The sequence below is a fragment of the Salmo trutta genome, chromosome 5, assembly GCF_901001165.1.
Source record: "Salmo trutta chromosome 5, fSalTru1.1, whole genome shotgun sequence".
NCBI lineage: Eukaryota > Metazoa > Chordata > Actinopteri > Salmoniformes > Salmonidae > Salmo > Salmo trutta.
The window spans coordinates 62,961,230-62,983,935 of NC_042961.1; the positions used below are offsets into that span (position 1 = coordinate 62,961,230).

The window sequence follows — 22,706 nt, forward strand, 5'->3', positions numbered from 1 at the left end:
ATAGTGTCTATATAGTGTCTATATAGTTTCTATATAGTGTCTATAGGTCTATATTGTGTCTATAGGTCTATATAGTGTCTATAGGTCTATATCGTGTCTATATAGTGTCTTTATAGTGTCTGTAGGTCTATATAGTGTATGTAGGTCTATATATTGTCTATAGGTCTATATAGTGTCTATATAGTGTCTGTATAGTGTCTCTAGGTCTATATAGTGTCTATATAGTGTATATATATTTTCTATAGGTCTATATAGTGTCTATATAGTGTCTGTATAGTGTCTATATAATGTCTCTACGTCTATATAGTGTATATATAGTGTCTATATAGTGTCGGTATGTCTATATAGTGTCTGTAGGTCTATATAGTGTCTATAGGTCTATATATTGTCTACAGGTCTATATAGTGTCTGTAGGTCTGTATAGTTTCTATAGGTCTATATAGTGTATATATAGTGTCTATATAATGTCTATATAGTGTCTATATCGTGTCTATATGTCTGTATTGTGTCTATATGTGTATATATAGTGTCTATATAGTGTCTATACAGTGTCTATATGTGTCTATATGTCTATATATAGTGTCTATATCGTGTCTATAAAGTGTCTATATGGTGTCTACAGGTCTATATAGTGTCTGTAGGTCTATATAGTGTCTATAGGTCTATATAGTATATATATAGTGTCTATATTGTGTCTGTAGGTCTATATAGTGTCTATATAGTGTCTATATAGTGTCTATAGGTCTATATAGTGTCTATATAGTGTCTATAGGTCTATATATTGTCTACAGGTCTATATAGTGTCTATAGGTCTATATAGTGTATTTATAGTGTCTATATAATGTCTTTATAGTGTCTATATAATGTCTGTATAGTGTCTATATGTGTATATATAGTGTCTATATAGTGTCTACAGCTCTATATAGTGTCTGTAGGTCTATAAAGTGTCTATAGGTCTATATAGTGTATTTATAGTGTCTATATAGTGTCTATATAGTGTCTATATAGTGTCTACAGGTCTATATAGTGTCTGTAGGTCTATATAGTGTCTATAGGTCTATATAGTGTATATATAGTGTATATATAGTGTCTATATAGTGTATACAGTGTCTATATAGTGTCTACAGGTCTATATAGTGTCTGTAGGTGTATATAGTGTCTGTGGGTCTATATAGTGTCTACATGTCAATGTAGTTTCTATATAGTGTCTATATAGTGTCTGTAGGTCTATATAGTGTCTATATAGTGTCTGTAGGTCTATATAGTGTCTGTAGGTCTATATAGTGTATATATAGTGTCTGTAGGTCTATATAGTGTCTGTAGGTCTATATAGTGTCTGTGGGTCTATGAATTGTCTATATAGTGTCTATATAGATTATATAGTTCTATATAGTGTCTATATAGTGTCTATATAGTGTCTATAGTTCTATATAGTGTCTATATAGTGTCTATATAGAGTATATAGTTCTATATAGTGTCTATATAGTGTCTATATAGTGTCTATAGGTCTATATAGTGTCTATTTAGTGTCTATATAGTGTCTATAGTGTCTATATAGTTCTATATAGTGTCTATATAGTGTCTATATGTCTGTATAGTGTCTATATGTGTATATATAGTGTCTAAATAGTGTCTACAGGTCTATATAGTGTCTGTAGCTCTATAAAGTGTCTATAGGTCTATATAGTGTATATATAGTGTCTATAGGTCTATACAGTGTCAGTAGGTCTATATAGTGTCAGTAGGTCTATATAGTGTCTGTAGGTCTATATAGTGTCTATATAGTGTATATATAGTGTATATATAGTGTCTATATAGTGTCTATAGGTCTATATAGTGTCTATATAGTGTATATATAGTGTATATATAGTGTCTATATAGTGTATATATAGTGTCTATATAGTGTCTATATAGTGTCTATAGGTCTATATAGTGTCTGTAGGTCTATATAGTGTTTGTAGGTCTATATAGTGTCTATAGGTCTATATAGTGTCTATATAGTGTCTATATAGTGTCTATATAGTGTCTGTAGGTCTATATAGTGTCTGTAGGTCTATATAGTGGCTATAGGTCTATATAGTGTCTATATAGTGTCTATAGGTCTATATAGTGTCTGTATAGTGTCTATATAGTGTCTGTAGGTCTATATAGTGTCTATATAGTGTCTATATTGTGTCTGTAGGTCTATATAGTGTCTATATAGTGTCTATATAGTGGCTATAGGTCTATATAGTGTCTGTATAGTGTCTATATAGTGGCTATAGGTCTATATAGTGTCTATATAGTGTCTATATAGTGTCTGTAGGTCTATATAGTGTCTATATAGTGGCTATGTAGTGTCTATATAGTGTCTGTAGGTCTATATAGTGGCTATGTAGTGTCTATATAGTGTCTGTAGGTCTATATAGTGTCTGTAGGTCTATATAGTGGCTATGTAGTGTCTATATAGTTTCTGTAGGTCTATATAGTGTCTGTAGGTCTATATAGTGTCTATATAGTGTCTGTAGGTCTATATAGTGTCTATGTAGTGTCTATATAGTTTCTGTAGGTCTATATAGTGTCTATATAGTGTCTGTAGGTCTATATAGTGTCTATGTAGTGTCTATATAGTGGCTATAGGTCTATATAGTGTCTATGTAGTGTCTATATAGTTTCTGTAGGTCTATATAGTGTCTATATAGTGTCTGTAGGTCTATATAGTGTCTATGTAGTGTCTATATAGTGGCTATAGGTCTATATAGTGTCTATGTAGTGTCTATATAGTGGCTATAGGTCTATATAGTGTCTATATTGTGTCTGTAGGTCTATATAGTGTCTATGTAGTGTCTATATAGTGGCTATAGGTCTATATAGTGTCTATGTAGTGTCTATATAGTGGCTATAGGTCTATATAGTGTCTATATTGTGTCTGTAGGTCTATATAGTGTCTATGTAGTGTCTTTATAGTGTCTATAGGTCTATATAGTGTCTATATAGTGTCTATATAGTGGCTATAGGTCTATATAGTGTCTGTGGGTCTATGAATTGTCTATATAGTGTCTATATAGATTATATAGTTCTATATAGTGTCTATATAGTGTCTATATAGTGTCTATAGTTCTATATAGTGTCTATATAGTGTCTATATAGAGTATATAGTTCTATATAGTGTCTATATAGTGTCTATATAGTGTCTATAGGTCTATATAGTGTCTATTTAGTGTCTATATAGTGTCTATAGTGTCTATATAGTTCTATATAGTGTCTATATAGTGTCTATATAGTGTCTATATGTCTGTATAGTGTCTATATGTGTATATATAGTGTCTAAATAGTGTCTACAGGTCTATATAGTGTCTGTAGCTCTAGAAAGTGTCTATAGGTCTATACAGTGTCAGTAGGTCTATATAGTGTATATATAGTGTCTGTAGGTCTATATAGTGTCTATATAGTGTATATATAGTGTATATATAGTGTCTATATAGTGTCTATAGGTCTATATAGTGTCTATATAGTGTATATATAGTGTATATATAGTGTCTATATAGTGTATATATAGTGTCTATATAGTGTCTATATAGTGTCTATAGGTCTATATAGTGTCTGTAGGTCTATATAGTGTTTGTAGGTCTATATAGTGTCTATAGGTCTATATAGTGTCTATATAGTGTCTATATAGTGTCTATATAGTGTCTATAGGTCTATATAGTGTCTGTAGGTCTATATAGTGTTTGTAGGTCTATATAGTGTCTGTAGGTCTATATAGTATATATATAGTGTCTGTAGGTCTATATAGTGTCTGTAGGTCTATATAGTGTCTATATAGTGTATATATAGTGTATATATAGTGTCTATATAGTGTCTATAGGTCTATATAGTGTCTGTATAGTGTCTATAGGTCTATATAGTGTCTGTAGGTCTATATAGTATATATATAGTGTCTATGTAGTGTCTATATAGTGTCTGTAGGTCTATATAGTGTCTATATAGTGTCTATATTGTGTCTGTAGGTCTATATAGTGTCTATATAGTGTCTATATAGTGGCTATAGGTCTATATAGTGTCTGTATAGTGTCTATATAGTGGCTATAGGTCTATATAGTGTCTATATAGTGTCTATATAGTGTCTGTAGGTCTATATAGTGTCTATATAGTGGCTATGTAGTGTCTATATAGTGTCTGTAGGTCTATATAGTGGCTATGTAGTGTCTATATAGTGTCTGTAGGTCTATATAGTGTCTGTAGGTCTATATAGTTTCTGTAGGTCTATATAGTGTCTATATAGTGTCTGTAGGTCTATATAGTGTCTATGTAGTGTCTATATAGTGGCTATAGGTCTATATAGTGTCTATGTAGTGTCTATATAGTGGCTATAGGTCTATATAGTGTCTATATTGTGTCTGTAGGTCTATATAGTGTCTATGTAGTGTCTATATAGTGGCTATAGGTCTATATAGTGTCTATGTAGTGTCTATATAGTGGCTATAGGTCTATATAGTGTCTATATTGTGTCTGTAGGTCTATATAGTGTCTATGTAGTGTCTTTATAGTGTCTATAGGTCTATATAGTGTCTATATAGTGTCTATATAGTGGCTATAGGTCTATATAGTGTCTGTAGGTCTATATAGTGTCTATATAGTGTCTGTAGGTCTATATAGTGTCTATGTAGTGGTTATTACATTTACATGACATTACATTTAAGTCATTTAGCTGACGCTCTTATCCAGAGCGACTTACAAATTGGTGCATTCACCTTAAGATATCCAGTGGAACAACCACTTTACAATAGTGCATCTAAATCTTTTAAGGGGGGGGGGGGTTAGAAGGATTACTTTATCCTATCCCAGGTATTCCTTAAAGAGGTGGGGTTTCAGGTGTCTCCGGAAGGTGGTGATTGACTCCGCTGTCCTGGCGTCGTGAGGGAGCTTGTTCCACCATTGGGGTGCCAGAGCAGCGAACAGTTTGGACTGGGCTGAGCGGGAAACGTGCTTCCTCAGAGGTAGGGGGGCCAGCAGGCCAGAGGTGGATGAACGCAGTGCCCTTGTTTGGGTGTAGGGCCTGATCAGAGCCTGAAGGTATGGAGGTGCCGTTCCCCTCACAGCTCCGTAGGCAAGCACCATGGTCTTGTAGCGGATGCGAGCTTCAACTGGAAGCCAGTGGAGAGAGCGGAGGAGCGGGGTGACGTGAGAGAACTTGGGAAGGTTGAACAACAGACGGGCTGCGGCGTTCTGGATGAGTTGTAGGGGTTTGATGGCACAGGCAGGGAGCCCAGCCAACAGCGAGTTGCAGTAATCCAGACGGGAGATGACAAGTGCCTGGATTAGGACCTGCGTCGCTTCCTGTGTGAGGCAGGGTCGTACTCTGCGAATGTTGTAGAGCATGAACCTACAGGATCGGGTCACCGCGTTGATGTTAGTGGAGAACGACAGGGTGTTGTCCAGGATCACGCCAAGGTTCTTAGCACTCTGGGAGGAGAACACAAGGGAGTTGTCAACCGTGATGGCGAGATCATGGAACGGGCAGTCCTTCCCGGGAGGAAGAGCAGCTCCGTCTTGCCGAGGTTCAGCTTGAGGTGGTGATCCGTCATCCACACTGTCTGCCAGACATGCAGAGATGCGATTCGCCACCTGGTTATCAGAAGGGGGAAAGGAGAAGATGAATTGTGTGTCGTCTGCATAGCAATGATAGGAGAGACCATGTGAGGATATGACAGAGCCAAGTGACTTGGTGTATAGCGAGAATAGGAGAGGGCCTAGAACAGAGCCCTGGGGGACACCAGTGGTGAGAACGCGTGGTTCTGGTAGGAGCGACCTGTCAGGTAGGACTCAATCCAAGCGTGGGCCGCGCCGGAGATGCCCAACTCGGAGAGGGTGGAGAGGAGGATCTGATGGTTCACAGTATCAAAGGCAGCAGATAGGTCTAGAAGGATGAGAGCAGAGGAGAGAGAGTTAGCTTTAGCAGTGCGGAGAGCCTCCGTGACACAGAGAAGAGCAGTCTCAGTTGAATGCCCAGTCTTGAAACCTGACTGATTAGGATCAAGAAGGTCATTCTGAGAGAGATAGCAGGAGAGCTGGCCAAGGACGGCACGTTCAAGAGTTTTGGAGAGAAAAGAAAGAAGGGATACTGGTCTGTAGTTGTTGACATCGGAGGGATCGAGTGTAGGTTTTTTCAGAAGGGGTGCAACTCTCGCTCTCTTGAAGACGGAAGGGACGTAGCCAGTGGTCAAGGATGAGTTGATGAGCGAGGTGAGGTAGGGGAGAAGGTCTCCGGAAATGGTCTGGAGAAGAGAGGAGGGGATAGGGTCAAGTGGGCAGGTTGTTGGGCGGCCGGCCGTCACAAGACGCGAGATTTCATCTGGAGAGAGAGGGGAGAAAGAGGTCAAAGCACAGGGTAGGGCAGTGTGAGCAGGACCAGCGGTGTCTTTTGACTTAGCAAACGAGGATCGGATATCGTCAACCTTCTTTTCAAAATGGTTGACGAAGTCATCCGCAGAGAAGGAGGAGGGGGGGAGGGGAGGAGGATTCAGGAGGGAGGAGAAGGTAGCAAAGAGCTTCCTAGGGTTAGAGGCAGATGCTTGTTATAGTTATGTTAAAGGTCTATATAGTGTCTATAGGTCTATACAGTGTCTATATAGTGTCTGTAGGTCTATATAGTGTCTATGTAGTGGTTATAGGTCTATATAGTGTCTATAGGAATATATAGTGTCTATATAGTGTCTGTAGGTCTATATAGTGTCTATATAGTGTCTATATTGTTTCTATATAGTGTCTATATAGTGTCTATACTGTTTCTATATAGTGTCTATATAGTGTCTATATAGTGTCTATAGGAATATATAGTGTCTATATAGTGTCTGTAGGTCTATATAGTGGCTATAGGTCTATATAGTGTATATATAGTGTCTATATAGTGTCTATATAGTGTCTGTGGGTCTATATAGTGTCTATATAGTGTCTATATAGTGTCTATAGGTCTATATAGTGTCTATATAGTGTATATATAGTGTCTATATAGTGTCTATAGGTCTATATAGTGTCTATATAGTGTCTGTAGGTCTATATAGTGTCTATAGGTCTATATAGTGTCTGTAGGTCTATATAGTGTCTGTGGGTCTATATGGTGTCTATATAATGTCTATATAGTGTCTATATCGTGTCTATATGTCTGTATAGTGTCTATATGTGTATATATAGTGTCTATATAGTGTCTATAGGTCTATATAGTGTCTATAGGTCTATATAGTGTCTATATAGTGTCTATATCGTGTCTATATGTCTGTATAGTGTCTATATGTGTATATATAGTGTCTATATAGTGTCTATAGGTCTATATAGTGTCTATAGGTCTATATAGTGTCTATAGGTTTATATAGTGTCTATAGGTCTATAAAGTGTCTATAGAGTGTCTGTAGGTCTATATAGTGTCTGTAGGTATATATTGTGTCTGTAGGTCTATATGGTGTCTGTAGGTATGTATTGTGCCTGTAGGTGTATATATAGTGTCTATAGGTCTATATCGTGTCTGTAGATATATAACTATAGAGAGTCTGTATGTATATATCGTTTCTGTTGCCTTATAGTGTATACTTGGATCTCTAACGACCTTCCCTAGGTTGTTGTCTTCCATACACAATATATTAATAGCGAGGGGCTGGAGCTGGTCTCTGACTGTTGGGGCTGGAGCTGGTCTCTGACTGTTGAGGCTGGAGCTGGTCTCTGGCTGTTGAGGCTGGAGCTGGTCTCTGGCTGTTGAGTCTGGAGCTGGTCTCTGGCTGTTGAGGCTGGAGCTGGTCTCTGGCTGTTGAGGCTGGAGCTGGTCTCTGACTGTTGAGGCTGGAGCTGGTCTCTGACTGTTGAGGCTGGAGCTGGAGCTGGTCTCTGACTGTTGAGGCTGGAGCTGGAGCTGGTCTCTGACTGTTGAGGCTGGAGCTGGTCTCTGACTGTTGAGTCTGGAGCTGGAGCTGGTCTCTGACTGTTGAGGCTGGAGCTGGAGCTGGTCTCTGACTGTTGAGGCTGGAGCTGGTCTCTGACTGTTGAGGCTGGAGCTGGTCTCTGACTGTTGAGGCTGGAGCTGGTCTCTGACTGTTGAGGCTGGAGCTGGAGCTGGTCTCTGACTGTTGAGGCTGGAGCTGGAGCTGGTCTCTGACTGTTGAGGCTGGAGCTGGTCTCTGACTGTTGAGGCTGGAGCTGGAGCTGGACTCTGGCTGTTGAGGCTGGAGCTGGAGCTGGTCTCTGACTGTTGAGGCTGGAGCTGGTCTCTGACTGTTGAGGCTGGAGCTGGAGCTGGTCTCTGACTGTTGAGGCTGGAGCTGGAGCTGGTCTCTGACTGTTGAGGCTGGAGCTGGTCTCTGACTGTTGAGGCTGGAGCTGGTCTCTGACTGTTGGGGCTGGAGCTGGTCTCTGACTGTTGGGGCTGGAGCTGGTCTCTGGCTGTTGAGGCTGGAGCTGGTCTCTGACTGTTGGGGCTGGAGCTGGTCTCTGGCTGTTGGGGCTGGAGCTGGTCTCTGACTGTTGGGGCTGGAGCTGGTCTCTGGCTGTTGGGGCTGGAGCTGGTCTCTGACTGTTGGGGCTGGAGCTGGTCTCTGACTGTTGGGGCTGGAGCTGGTCTCTGACTGTTGGGGCTGGAGCTGGTCTCTGACTGTTGGGGCTGGAGCTGGTCTCTGACTGTTGGGGCTGGAGCTGGAGCTGGTCTCTGGCTGTTGAGGCTGGAGCTGGAGCTGGTCTCTGACTGTTGAGGCTGGAGCTGGTCTCTGACTGTTGAGGCTGGAGCTGGAGCTGGTCTCTGACTGTTGAGGCTGGAGCTGGAGCTGGTCTCTGACTGTTGAGGCTGGAGCTGGTCTCTGACTGTTGAGGCTGGAGCTGGTCTCTGACTGTTGGGGCTGGAGCTGGTCTCTGACTGTTGGGGCTGGAGCTGGTCTCTGGCTGTTGAGGCTGGAGCTGGTCTCTGACTGTTGGGGCTGGAGCTGGTCTCTGGCTGTTGGGGCTGGAGCTGGTCTCTGACTGTTGGGGCTGGAGCTGGTCTCTGGCTGTTGGGGCTGGAGCTGGTCTCTGACTGTTGGGGCTGGAGCTGGTCTCTGACTGTTGGGGCTGGAGCTGGTCTCTGGCTGTTGGGGCTGGAGCTGGTCTCTGGCTGTTGGGGCTGGAGCTGGTCTCTGACTGTTGGGGCTGGAGCTGGTCTCTGGCTGTTGGGGCTGGAGCTGGTCTCTGACTGTTGGGGCTGGAGCTGGTCTCTGACTGTTGGGGCTGGAGCTGGTCTCTGACTGTTGGGGCTGGAGCTGGTCTCTGACTGTTGGGGCTGGAGCTGGTCTCTGACTGTTGGGGCTGGAGCTGGTCTCTGACTGTTGGGGCTGGAGCTGGTCTCTGACTGTTGGGGCTGGAGCTGGTCTCTGGCTGTTGAGGCTGGAGCTGGTCTCTGACTGTTGGGGCTGGAGCTGGTCTCTGGCTGTTGGGGCTGGAGCTGGTCTCTGACTGTTGGGGCTGGAGCTGGTCTCTGGCTGTTGGGGCTGGAGCTGGTCTCTGACTGTTGGGGCTGGAGCTGGTCTCTGACTGTTGGGGCTGGAGCTGGTCTCTGACTGTTGGGGCTGGAGCTGGTCTCTGACTGTTGAGGCTGGAGCTGGTCTCTGACTGTTGAGGCTGGAGCTGGAGCTGGAGCTGGTCTCTGACTCTTTTTCTTTCTCTCTCTCTCTTTCTCTCTCTTTCTTTTTTTTCTCACCTTATCTGTCTGTCTCGCTCTCTCTCTCTCTCTCAATTTCAGGGGCTTTATTGCCATGGGAAACATATGTTTACATTGCGAAAGCAAGTTCTATAGATAATAAACAAAAGTGAAATAAACAATAAAAAATGAACAGTAAACATTACACTCAAATGTCATATTATGTCTATATACAGTGTTGCAACGATGCGGAAATAGTTAAAATACAATAGTAAAAATAAATAAACATTTATATGGGTTGTATTTACAATGGTGTTTGTTCTTAACTGGTTGCCCTTTTCTTGTGGCAACAGGTCACAAATCTTGCTGCTGTGATGGCACACTGTGGTATTTCACCCAGTAGATATGGGAGTTTATCAAAATGGGATTTATTTTCACAGTCTTCGTGGATCTGTGTAATCTGAGGGAAATATGTGTCTCTTAAATGGTCATACATTTTGCTGGAGGTTAGGAAGTGCAGCTCAGTTTCCACCTCATTTTGTGGGCAGTGTTGCACATAGCCTGTCTTCTCTTGAGAGCCAGGTCTGCCTACGGTGGCCTCTCTCAATAGCAAGGCTATGCTCACTGAGTCTGTACATAGTCAAAGCTTTCCTTAAGTTTGGGTCAGTCACTGGTCAGGTATTATGCCACTGTGTACTCTCTGTTCAGGACCAAATAGCATTTTGGTTTGCTCTGTTTTTTTGTTAAATGTTATCCAATGTGTCAAGTAATTATCTTTTTGTTTTCTCATGATTTGGTTGGGTCTAATTGTGTTGCTGTCCTGGGGCTCTGTGGGGACTGTTTGTGTTTGTGAACAGAGCCCCAGGACCAGCTTGCTTAGGGGACTCTTCTCCAGGTTCATCTCTCTGTAGGTGATGGCTTTGTTACGGAAGGTTTGGGAATCGGTTCCTTTTAGGTGGTTGTAGAATTTATTGTCTCTTTTCTGGATTTTGATAATTAGCGGGTATCGGCCTAATTCTGCTCTGCATGCATTATTTGGTGTTTTCCGTTGTACACAGGGGACATTTTGGCAGAATTCTGCATGCAGTCTCAATTTGGTGTTTGTCCCATTTGGTGAATTCTTGGTTGGTGAGCGGACCCCAGACCTCACAACCATAAAGGGCAATGGGTTCTATAACTGATTCAAGTATTTTTAGCCAGATCCTAATTGGTGTGTTGAATTTTATGTTCCTTTTGATATCATAGAAGGCCCTTCTTGCCTTGTCTCTCAGATCGTTCACAGCTTTGTGGAAGTTACCTGTGGCGCTGATGTTTAGGCCGAGGTATGTATAGTTTTTTGTGTGCTATAGGGCAACGGTGTCTAGATGGAATTTGTATTTTTCTTTTTTGGAACACCATTATGTTTTTCTTACTGTGATGAACTGTTAGTGACCAGGTCTGACAGAATCTGTTCATAAGATCTAGGTGCTGCTGTTGGCCCTCCTTGGTTGGTGACAGAAGCACCAGATCATCAGCAAACAGTAGAGATTTGACTTTAGATTCTAGTAGGGTGAGGCTGGGTGCTGCAGACTGTTCCAGTGCCCTCACCAATTCATTGATGTATATGTTGAAGAGGGTGGGGATCAAGCTGGATCCCTGTCTCACCCCACGGCCCTGTGGAAATACATTTTTGTATTTTTTTTTGCCAATTTTAACCACACACTTGTTGTTTGTGTACATGGATTTTATAATTTTGTATGTTTTTTCCCCTAACACCACTTTGAATCAATTTGTATAGCAGACCCTCATGCCAAATTGAGTCAAACACTGTTTTGAAATAAAAAAAGCCCGAGAAGAATTTGCCTTTGTTTTGGTTTGTTTGTTTGTCAGTTAGGATGTGCAGGCTGAATACGTGGTCTGTCATACGGTAATTTGGTAAAAAGCCAATTTGACATTTGCTCAGTACATTGTTTTCACTGAGGAAATGTACGAGTCTGCTGTTAATGATAATGCAGAGGATTTTCTCAAGGTTGCTGTTGACTCATATCCCACGGTAGTTATTGGGGCCAAATTTGTTTCCACTTTTGTGGATTGGGGTGATCAGTCCTTGGTTCCAAATATTGGGGAAGATGCCAGAGCTATGGATGATGTTAAAGAGTTTAGCCAATTGGAATTTGTCTTCTGTATATTTTATCATTTCATTGAGGATACCATCAACACCACAGGCCTTTTTGGGTTGGAGGGTTTTTATTTTGTCCTGTTGTTCATTCAATGTAATTGGAGAATCCAGTGGGTTCTGTTAGTCTTTAATAGTTGATTCTAAGATTTGTATTTGATCATGTGTATGTTTTTGCTGTTTGTTCTTTGTTATAGAGCCAAAAATATTGTAGAAGTGGTTTACCCATACATCTCTGTTTTGGATAGATAATTATTTGTGCTTTTGTTTGTTTAGTGTTTTCCAATTTTCCCAGAAGTGGTTAGAGTCTATGGATTCTTCAATTACATTGAGCTGATTTCTGACGTGCTGTTCCTTCTTTTTCCATAGTGTATTTCTGTATTGTTTTAGTGATTCATCATAGTTAAGGCGTAGGCTCAGGTTTTCTGGGTCTCTATGTCTTTGGTTGGATAGGTTTCTCAATTTCTCTCTTAGATTTTTGCATTCTTCATCAAAACATCTGTCATTGTTGTTAATTTTCTTAGGTTGTCTGCTTGATATTTTTTTATTTGAGAAGGAAGATGAGAGGTCAAATATACTGTTTAGGTTTTCTACTGCCAAGTTCACACCTTCACTATTACAGTGAAATGTTTTGTCCAGGAAGTTGTCTAAAAGGGATTGAACTTGTTTCCTAATAGTTTTTTGGTAGGTTTCCACACTACTTTCCTTCCATCTATAGCATTTCTTAATATTATTCAGTTCTTTTGGCTTTGATGCCTCATGATTGAGTATTGCTCTGTTCAAGCAGACTGTGATTTTGCTGCGATCTGATAGGGGTGTCAGTGGGCTGACTGTGAACGCTCTGAGAGACTCTGGGTTGAGGTCAGTGATAAAGTACAGTACTACTGCCAAGAGATGAGCTATAGGTGTACCTACCGTAGGAGTCTCCTCAAAGACTACCATTGACTATGTACAGACCCAGCGTGCGACAGGAGCTGTGAACCGTATTTGTTGGTTGTTTTGTCATAGATGTTGCCTGGGGGGAATATTGTGGACCTGGTCGTAAAGGCTGGGCAAGGAAGACATTATGTTTTGAGGCAGAGTCCCGGCAAATACATTCACCTCGCTGTATGGTGGAAGTCTTTTCGTGGTAGCAAGGTGGAGATAACCACTTGTGCGTTTGGGGAAAGTAGATTACGCTTTTTCAGTCACTCCCTGCTGAGCCCTCAGGTCATTTGTGCCCGTGTGAATTACGATATGGCTTGGGGGACCTAGTGTTTGGGCATCAGAGTTTAGCCACTTTGTGTTTGGGAAAAAGTTTATTATCTTAATGTGTTTGCAATTTAAGTCAATGAGGAGCACCCCCCTCTCTCCCCCTCTCTCTTTCTCTCTTTCTCTCTCTCTGCCTCTACCCCCTCTCTCTCTCTCACTCTCTTTCTCTCTCCCTTTACCCCCCCTCTCTCTCTCTCTCTCTCCCTCTCCCCCCCTCTCGCTCTCTCTCTCTATCTTTATCTCTGTCTCTATCGCTCTCTGCCCCCTCTCTCTCTCTCTCTCCCCCCCTCTCTCTCTCTCCTCTCTCTCTTTATCGCTCTCCCTCTCCCTCCTCTCCCCCCTCTTTCTCTCTATTTCTCTCACCCTCCCCCTCTCACTCTCTTTCTCTCCCAATTTCTCTCTCTCCTTCCCTACCTGACTGGCTCATCAGTGAGAGTTTAAAGCTGTTGTCAATGGCAGTATGTGTCAGAGAGAAAGAGAGAATGTGTGTGTGTGTGTGTGTGTGTGTGTGTGTGTGTGTGTGTGTGTGTGTGTGTGTGTGTGTGTGTGTGTGTGTGTGTGTGTCTTCTAACAAAGGTCTGACTTCACAGGCAGGGCTTATGTTAAGAATTATGCAAATGTCCATACACACACACACACACACACACACACACACACACACACACACACACACACTGTGTAAACAGTCTCCTTGCTCTGTGAGAAACTCAGTCTCTCTTTACGTCATCGAGTAGCTCTGACTTTACATTGCTTGTGTGTGTGTGTGTGTGTGTGTGTGTGTGTGTGTGTGTGTGTGTGTGTGTGTGTGTGTGTGTGTGTGTGTGTAAACATGTGTCATCATGGATAATTGAGATGTTGAGTAAGAGGAGAGCTGAGGTGAGGTGTATGCCATGGGGAAGACTAGCTACTGTATAACTGATACAGGGCCTTGCAAAAGTATTCATCCCTGACCTGAGAGAGCCGTTTTATTTCTCTATGTGGTTAGGTCAGGGTGGGCATTCTATGTGATTCATTTCTTTGTTTTGGGCCGAGTATGGTTCCTAATCAGAGGCAGCTGTCTATCGTTGTCTCTGATTGGGGACCATACTTAGGCAGCCTTTTCCCACCTGTGTTTGTGGGTAGTTATTTTCTGTTTAGTGATTCTGTACCTGACGGAACTGTTTGGCTTTTCTTTTTTCTTTTTATTCCCATGTGTTTCATAGTAAATAAAATATGAACACTTACCACGCTGCGCTTTGGACCACTCCTTCAACTTCAGACGACAGCCGTTACAATCCCCCTTCGCGTTTTTCCTATTTAGTTGCATTACAACCTGTAATTTAAATTGATTTTTATTTGGATTTCATGTAATGGACATACACAAAAATAGTCCAAATTGGTGAAGTGAAATGAAAAAAATAACTTAAAAAAATACATCTTAACAGAAAAGTGGTGGGTGCATATCTTTGATATGAAGCCCTAAAATAAGATCTGGTGCAACCAATTACCTTCAGAAGTCACACTATTAGTTAAATAAAGTCCACCTGTGTGCAATCTAAGTGTCACATGATCTGTCACATGATCGCAGTACATATACACCTGTTCTAAAAGGCCCCAGAGTCTGCAACACCACTAAGCAAGGGCCACCACCAAGCAAGCGGCACCATGAAGACCAAGGAGCTCTCCAAACAGGTCAGGGACAAAGTTGTGGAGAAGTACAGATCAGGGTTGGGTTATAAAAAAAATATCAGAAACTTTGAACATCCCACGGAGCACCGTTAGATCCATTATTAAAAATTTAAAGAATATGGCACCACAACAAACCTGCCAAGAGTGGGCCGCCCACCAAAACTCACAGACCAGGCAAGGAGGGCATTAATCAGAGAGGCAACAAAGAGACCAAAGATAACCATGAAGGAGCTGCAAAGCTCCACAGTGGAGATTGGAGTATCTGTCCATAGGACCACTTTAAGCCGTACACTCCACAGAGCTGGGCTTTACGGAAGAGTGGCCAGAAAAAAGCCATTGCTTAAAGAAAAGAATAAGCAAACACATTTGGTGTTCGCCAAAAGGCATGTGGGCCACTCCCCAAACATATGGAAGAAGGTACTCTGGTCAGATTAGACTAAAATTGAGCTTTTGGGCCATCAAGGAAAACACTATGTCTGGCGCAAACCCAACACCTCTCATCACCCCGAGAACACCATCCCCTTAGTGAAGCGCGGTGGCAGCATCATGCTGTGGGGATGTTTTTCATCGGCAGGGACTGGGAAACTGGTCAGAATAGAAGGAATAATGGATGGTGCTAAATACAGGGAAATTCTTGAGTGAAACCAGTTTGTCTTCCAGAGATTTGAGACTGGGACGGAGGTTCACCTTCCAGCAGGACAATGACCCTAAGCATACGGCTAAGGCAACACTCGAGTGGTTTAAGGGGGAAACATTTAAATGTCTTGGAATGGCCTAGTCAAAGCCCAGACCTCAATCCAATTGAGAATCTGTGGTATGACTTAAAGTTTGCTGTACACCAGCAGAACCCATCCAACTTGAAGGAGCTGGAGCAGTTTTGCCTTGAAGAATGGACAAAAATCCCAGTGGCTAGATGTGCCAAGCTTATAGAGACATACCCCAAGAGACTTGCAGCTGTAATTGCTGCAAAAGGTGGCTCTACAAAGTATTGTCTTTGGGGGGGGGTGAATAGTTATGCACGCTCAAGTTGTCTGTTTTTTAATTCCAGGTTGTAAGGTAACAAAATAGGAAAAATGCCAAGGGGGGGAATACTTTCGCAAGGCACTCTGTGTGTGTGTGTATATATATAGGACAATGATTATGATGATGTATAGTAAGTAAATCATCTAGAATGATTCAGGCAGGATGCTGCTTTGCATCCAGATGAGCATACGATCAGATAGACAGATTTATCGAAGTGTCCATCATTAGCCTCCACGTCACTGTGTCTGTCTGTCATTAGCCTCCACGTCACTCTGTCTGTCCGTCATTAGCCTCCACGTCACTCTGTCTCTGTCACTAGCCTCCACGTCACTATGTCTGTCCCTAGCCTCCACGTCACTCTGTCTGTCCCTATCCTCCACGTCACTCTGTCTGTCTTTAGCCTCCACGTCACTCTGTCTGTCTGTCCCTAGCCTCCACGTCACTCTGTCTGTCCTTAGCCTCCACGTCACTCTGTCTGTCTTTAGCCTCCATGTCACTCTGTCTGTCCCTAGCCTCCACGTCACTCTGTCTGTCTGTCCCTAGCCTCCAAGTCACTCTGTCTGTCTGTCACTAGCCTCCACGTCACTCTGTCTGTCTTTAGCCTCCACGTCACTGTGTCTGTCCCTAGCCTCCACGTCACTCTGTCTGTCCTTAGCCTCCACGTCACACTGTCTGTCCTTAGCCTCCACGTCACTCTGTCTGTCTTTAGCCTCCATGTCACTCTGTCTGTCCTTAGCCTCCACGTCACTCTGTCTGTCTGTCCCTATCCTCCACGTCACACTGTCTGTCCTTAGCCTCCACGTCACTCTGTCTGTCCCTAGCCTCCACGTCACTCTGTCTGTCTTTAGCCTCCACGTCACACTGTCTGTCCTTAGCCTCCACGTCACTCTGTCTGTCTGTCCCTAGCCTCCACGTCACTCTGTCTGTCCCTATCCTCCACGTCACTCTGTCTGTCACTAGCCTCCACGTCACTCTGTCTGTCACTAGCCTCCACGTCACTCTGTCTGTCTCTAGCCTCCACGTCACTCTGTCTGTCTCTAGCCTCCGCGTCAAATCAAATCAAATTTTAGCCGAATACAACAGGTGTAGACCGTACAGTGAAATGCTTACCTACAAGCCCTTAACCAACAATGCAGTTAAAAAAAAAAACTGTTAAGTAAAAAATAGATAACTGAAAAATACAAATAAATATAACAAATAATTAAAGAGCAGCAGTAAAATAACAGTAGTGAGGCTCTATACAGGAGGTACCGGTACAGAGGCAATGTGCGGGGGCACTGGTTAGTTGAGGTAGTATGTACATGTAGGTACAGTTAAAGTGACTATGCGTAGATAATGAACAGGTGGGGGGGGACAATACAAATAGTCTGGGTAGCCATTTGATTACCACTGACATCTTGCTCTCGGACAAGCTAAACACCATCTTCGCCCGCTTTGAGGATAACACACTGTCACCGACGCGGGCCGCTCTCGAGGACTGTGGGCTCTTGTTCTCCATGGTCGATGTGAGTAAGACATTTAACCGTGTTAACCCTTGCAAGGCTGCCGGCCCAGACAGCATCCCAAGCCATGTCCTCAGAGGCATACACAGACCAGCTGGCTGGAGTGTTTACGGACATAATCAATCCCTATCCCAGTCTGCTGTCCCCACTTGCGTCAAGATGTTCACCATTGTTCTTGTACCCAAGAAAGCTAAGGTAACTGAACTAAATGACTATCGCCCCGTAGCACTCACTTCTGTCGTCATGAAGTGCTTTGAGAGACTAGTCAAGGATCATATCACCTCCACCTTACCGGCCACCCTAGACCCACTTCAGTTTGCTTACCGCCTCAATAGATCCACAGATGATGCAATCGCCATTGCACTGCACACTGCCTTATCCCATCTGGACAAGAGGAATACCAATGTAAGAATGCTGTTCATTGACTACAGCTCAGCCTTCAACACCATAGTACCCTCCAAGCTCATCATTAGACTCGGGGCCCTGGGTCTGAACCCAGCCCTGTGCAACTTGAGTCCTGGACTTCCTGACGGGCCGTCCCCAGGTGGTGAAGGTAGGAAACACTACACTGATCCTCAACACAGGGGCCCCACAAGGGTGCGTGCTCAGCCCCCTCCTGTACTCCCTGTTCACCCACGACTGTGTGGCCACGCACGTCTCCAACTCAATCATCAAGTTTGAAGACGACACAACAGTAGTAGGCCAGATTACCAACAATGACGAGACGGCCTACAGGGAGGAGGTGAGGGCCCTGGCGGAGTGGTGCCAGGAAAATAACCTCACACTCAACATCAACAAAACGAAGGAGCTGATCGTGGACTTCAGGAAACAGCAGAGGGAGCATGCCCCATCCACATCAACGGGAATGCAGTGGAGAAGGTGAAAAGCTTCAAGTTCCTCGGTGTACATATCACTGACAATCTGAAATGGTCCACCCCCACAGACAGTGTGGTGAAGAAGATGCATCAACGCCTCTTCAACCTCAGGAGGCTGAAGAAATTTGGCTTGACCCCTAAAACCCTCACAAACAACTGCACTGCCCTCAACAGCAAGCCTCTCCAGAGGGTGATGCGGTCTGCACAACGCATCACCGGGGGCAAACTACCTGCCCTCCAGGACACCTACACCACCCGATGTCACAGGAAGGCCAAAAAGATCATCAAGGACAACAACCACCCGAGCCACTGCCTGTTCACCCCGCTATCATCCAGAAGGCGAGGTCAGTACAGGTGCATCAAAGCTGGAACCGAGAGACTGAAAAACAGCTTCTATCTCAAGGCCATCAGACTGTTAAATAGCCATCACTAGCTGGGCCTCCACCCAGTTACTCAACCCTGCACCTTAGAGGCTGCTGCCCTATCTCCATAGAGATGGAACACTGGTCACTTTAATAATTTTTACATACTGTTTTACTCACTTCACATGTATATACTGTATCCTAGTCAAGTCCATCTTATTCAACTATTGCTGTATACACAGTATTCTATCCACGTATTCTACAGATATACTACATATTCTATCCACATACTGTCCATAGCATCTTTAAAAAAAATGTTTTTACTATTTTCTACATTGTGGAATAATAGTGAAGACGTCAAAACTATAAAATAACACATATGGAATCATGTAGTAACCAAAAAAAGTGTTAAACAAATCAAAATATGTTTTATATTTTTTTCAAAATATCCACCCTTTGTCTTGATGACAGCTTTGCACACTCTTGGCATTCTCTCAACCAGCTTCATGAGGTAGTCACCTGGAATGCATTTCAATTAACAGGTGTGCCTTAAGTTAATTTGTGGAATGTATTTCCTTATTAATGTGTTTGAGCCAATCAGCTGTGTTGTGACAAGGTAGCGGTGGTATATGGAAGATAGCCCTATTTGGTGACAGACCAAGTCCATATTATGGCAAAACAGCTCAAATAAGCAAAGAGAAACAACAGTTTATCATTACATTAAGACATGAAGGTCAGTCAATACGGAACATTTCAAGAACTTTGAACGTTTCTTCAGGTGCAGTCGTAAAAACCATCAAGCGCTATGATGAAACTGGCTCTCATGAGGACCGCCATCATTTATCTAGGTATTACTGTTGGAGCTAGGAACACCATCATTTATCTAGGTATTACTGTTGGAGCTAGGAACACCATCATTTATCTAGGTATTACTGTTGGAGCTAGGAACACCATCATTTATCTAGGTATTACTATACTGTTGGAGCTAGGAACACCATCATTTATCTAGGTATTAATGTTGGAGCTAGGAACACCATCATTTATCTAGGTATTACTGTTGGAGCTAGGAACACCATCATTTATCTGGGTATTACTGTTGGAGCTAGGAACACCATCATTTATCTAGGCATTACTGTTGGAGCTAGGAACACCATCATTTATCTGGGTATTACTGTTGGAGCTAGGAACACCATCATTTATCTAGGTATTACTGTTGGAGCTAGGAACACCATCATTTATCTAGGTATTACTGTACTGTTGGAGCTAGGAACACCATTTATCTGGGTATTACTGTTGGAGCTAGGAACACCATCATTTATCTGGGTATTACTGTTGGAGCTAGGAACACCATAATATATCTAGGTATTACTGTTGGAGCTAGGAACACCATCATTTATCTAGGTATTACTGTACTGTTGGAGCTAGGAACACCATCATTTATCTAGGTATTACTGTTGGAGCTAGGAACACCATCATTTATCTGGGTATTACTGTTGGAGCTAGGAACACCATCATTTATCTGGGTATTACTGTTGGAGCTAGGAACACCATCATTTTTCTAGGTATTACTGTACTGTTGGAGCTAGGAACACCATCATTTATCTAGGTATTACTGTTGGAGCTAGGAACACCATCATTTATATAGGTATTACTGTTGGAGCTAGGAACACCATCATTTATCTAGGTATTACTGTACTGTTGGAGCCTGGAATACCATCATTTATCTAGGCATTACTGTTGGAGCTAGGAACACCATAATTTATCTAGGTATTACTGTACTGTTGGAGCTAGGAACACCATCATTTATCTAGGTATTACTGTACTGTTGGAGCTAGGAACACCATCATTTATCTAGGTATTACTGTTGGAGCTAGGAACACCATCATTTATCTAGGTATTACTGTTGGAGCTAGGAACACCATCATTTATCTAGGCATTACTGTTGGAGCTAGGAACACCATCATTTATCTAGGTATTACTGTTGGAGCTAGGAACACCATCATTTATCTAGGTATTACTGTTGGAGCTAGGAACACCATCATTTATCTAGGATATTACTGTTGGAGCTAGGAACACCATCATTTATCTAGGTAATACTGTTGGAGCTAGGACCACCATCATTTATCTAGGTATTACTGTTGGAGCTCGGAACACCATCATTTATCTGGGTATTACTGTACTGTTGGAGCTAGGAACACCATCATTTATCTGGGTATTACTGTTGGAGCTAGGAAGACCATAATTTATCTGGGTATAACTGTTGGAGCTAGGAACACCATCATTTATCTAGGTATTACTGTTGGAGCTAGGAACACCATCATTTATCTGGGTATTACTGTTGGAGCTAGGAACACCATCATTTATCTAGGTATTACTGTTGGAGCTAGGAACACCATCATTTATCTGGGTATTACTGTACTGTTGGAGCTAGGAACACCATCATTTATCTAGGTATTACTGTTGGAGCTAGGAACACCATCATTTATCTGGGTATTACTGTTGGAGCTAGGAACACCATCATTTATCTAGGTATTACTGTTGGAGCTAGGAACACTATCATTTATCTAGGTATTACTGTTGGAGCTAGGAACACCATCATTTATCTAGGTATTACTGTTGGAGCTAGGAACACCATCATTTATCTAGGTATTACTGTTGGAGCTAAGAACACCATCATTTATCTAGGTATTACTGTACTGTTGGAGCTAGGAACACCATTTATCTAGGTATTACTGTTGGAGCTAGGAACACCATCATTTATCTAGGTATTACTGTTGGAGCTAGGAACACCATCATTTCGCTACACCGGCAGTAACAGCTGTTAGATATGTGTATTTGACCACTGAAAATGGGATTAATTGATTGATTGAGACAATTTGATGCAATAGTGATTACTGAGCTTTCTTTCTCCCTCAGTATACCAGGTCTGTCAGCTCTGGGGAAGCTGGACCCCAAGGAGAGTGAAATGATCATGGAGTATTTCAAAACACAGGTGCTGCTGCTGAAGGACAAGGAACGTAAGAAAACACTCTCTGTCTGTCTGTCTCTCTGTCTCTCTCTGTCTCTCTCTCTGTCTCTCTCTGTCTCTGTCTCTCTCTCTCTCTCTCTCTCTCTCTGTCTGCCTCTGTCTGCCTCTGTCTGTTTCTCTCTCTCTGTCTATTGCTGTCTGTCTCTCACTGTCTGTCTCTCGCTGTCTCTCTCGCTCTGTCTCTCTCTCTCTCTGTCTTTCTCTCTCTCTCTCTCTCTCTCTCTGTCTGCCTCTTTCTCTGTCTCTCTGTCTCTCTCTCTCTCTGTCTCTCTCTCTCTCTCTCTCTCTCTCTCTCTCTCTGTCTGCCTCTTTCTCTGTCTCTCTGTCTCTCTGTCTCTCTGTCTCTCTCTCTCTCTCTCTCTCTCTCTCTCTGTCTGCCTCTTTCTCTGTCTCTCTGTCTCTCTGTCTCTCTCTCTCTCTCTCTCTCTCTCTCTCTGTCTGCCTCTCTCTCTGTCTCTCTCTCTCTCTCTCTCTCTCTCTCTCTCTCTCTGTCTGCCTCTTTCTCTGTCTCTCTGTCTCTCTTTCTCTCTCGTTCTCATTTTCGTTCTCTCTCTCTCTCTCTCTCTAACGATGCAGAGTCTGGGCTTTGCCGTTTACAATGTATTTGTAAAGCATGAATAAATAATGTATAAAGCGTCATTAAGTGTTTATAACATGTTAATAAGTGTCTATAACATGTCAATAAGTTTTTCTTCTCTGTAGTCTTGCAGAAAACGGTGAGAGAAGAGAAGAAGCTGTTGGTAGAGAACGCTAAGCTAAAGAAAGACATCTCTGACCTGAAGATTCTACTGACTGAGAAACAACAGAAGAAGAAAGGTACTGACTGGCTAACTGGTTAACTGGCTGGCTAACTGGTTAACTGGCTGACTGACTGGTTAACTGGCTGGCTAACTGGTTTACTGACTGACTGGCTAACTGGTTAACTGACTGACTGGCTAACTGGTTAACTGGTTAACTGACTGACTGGCTAACTGGTTAACTGACTGGCTAACTGGTTAACTGACTGGCTGACTGACTGGTTAACTGACTGGCTAACTGGTTAACTGACTGGCTAACTGGTTAACTGACTGGCTAACTGGTTAACTGACTGGCTAACTGGTTAACTGACTGGCTAACTGGTTAACTGACTGGCTGACTGACTGGTTAACTGACTGGCTGGCTGACTGGTTAACTGACTGGCTGACTGACTGGTTAACTGACTGGCTGGCTGA

At 42.8% G+C, this 22,706-nt stretch overlaps 1 protein-coding gene across 3 annotated transcripts in view; it reads left to right on the forward strand.

Moving 5' to 3' along the window:
- Positions 1 to 22,706, forward strand: part of aimp1b (aminoacyl tRNA synthetase complex interacting multifunctional protein 1b) — a 41,653-nt gene that overhangs the window by 2,012 nt on the left and 16,935 nt on the right. For all 3 annotated transcript variants that reach the window (XR_003878471.1, XM_029754675.1, XM_029754676.1), the window contains exons 2-3: positions 21,384 to 21,484; positions 22,198 to 22,311. Coding sequence is in view for 2 of the 3 variants with exons in the window: in XM_029754675.1 (XP_029610535.1) it covers positions 21,384 to 21,484; positions 22,198 to 22,311 (215 nt within the window). In the remaining variant the exon portion in view is untranslated. The remainder of the gene's footprint in view (positions 1 to 21,383; positions 21,485 to 22,197; positions 22,312 to 22,706) is intronic.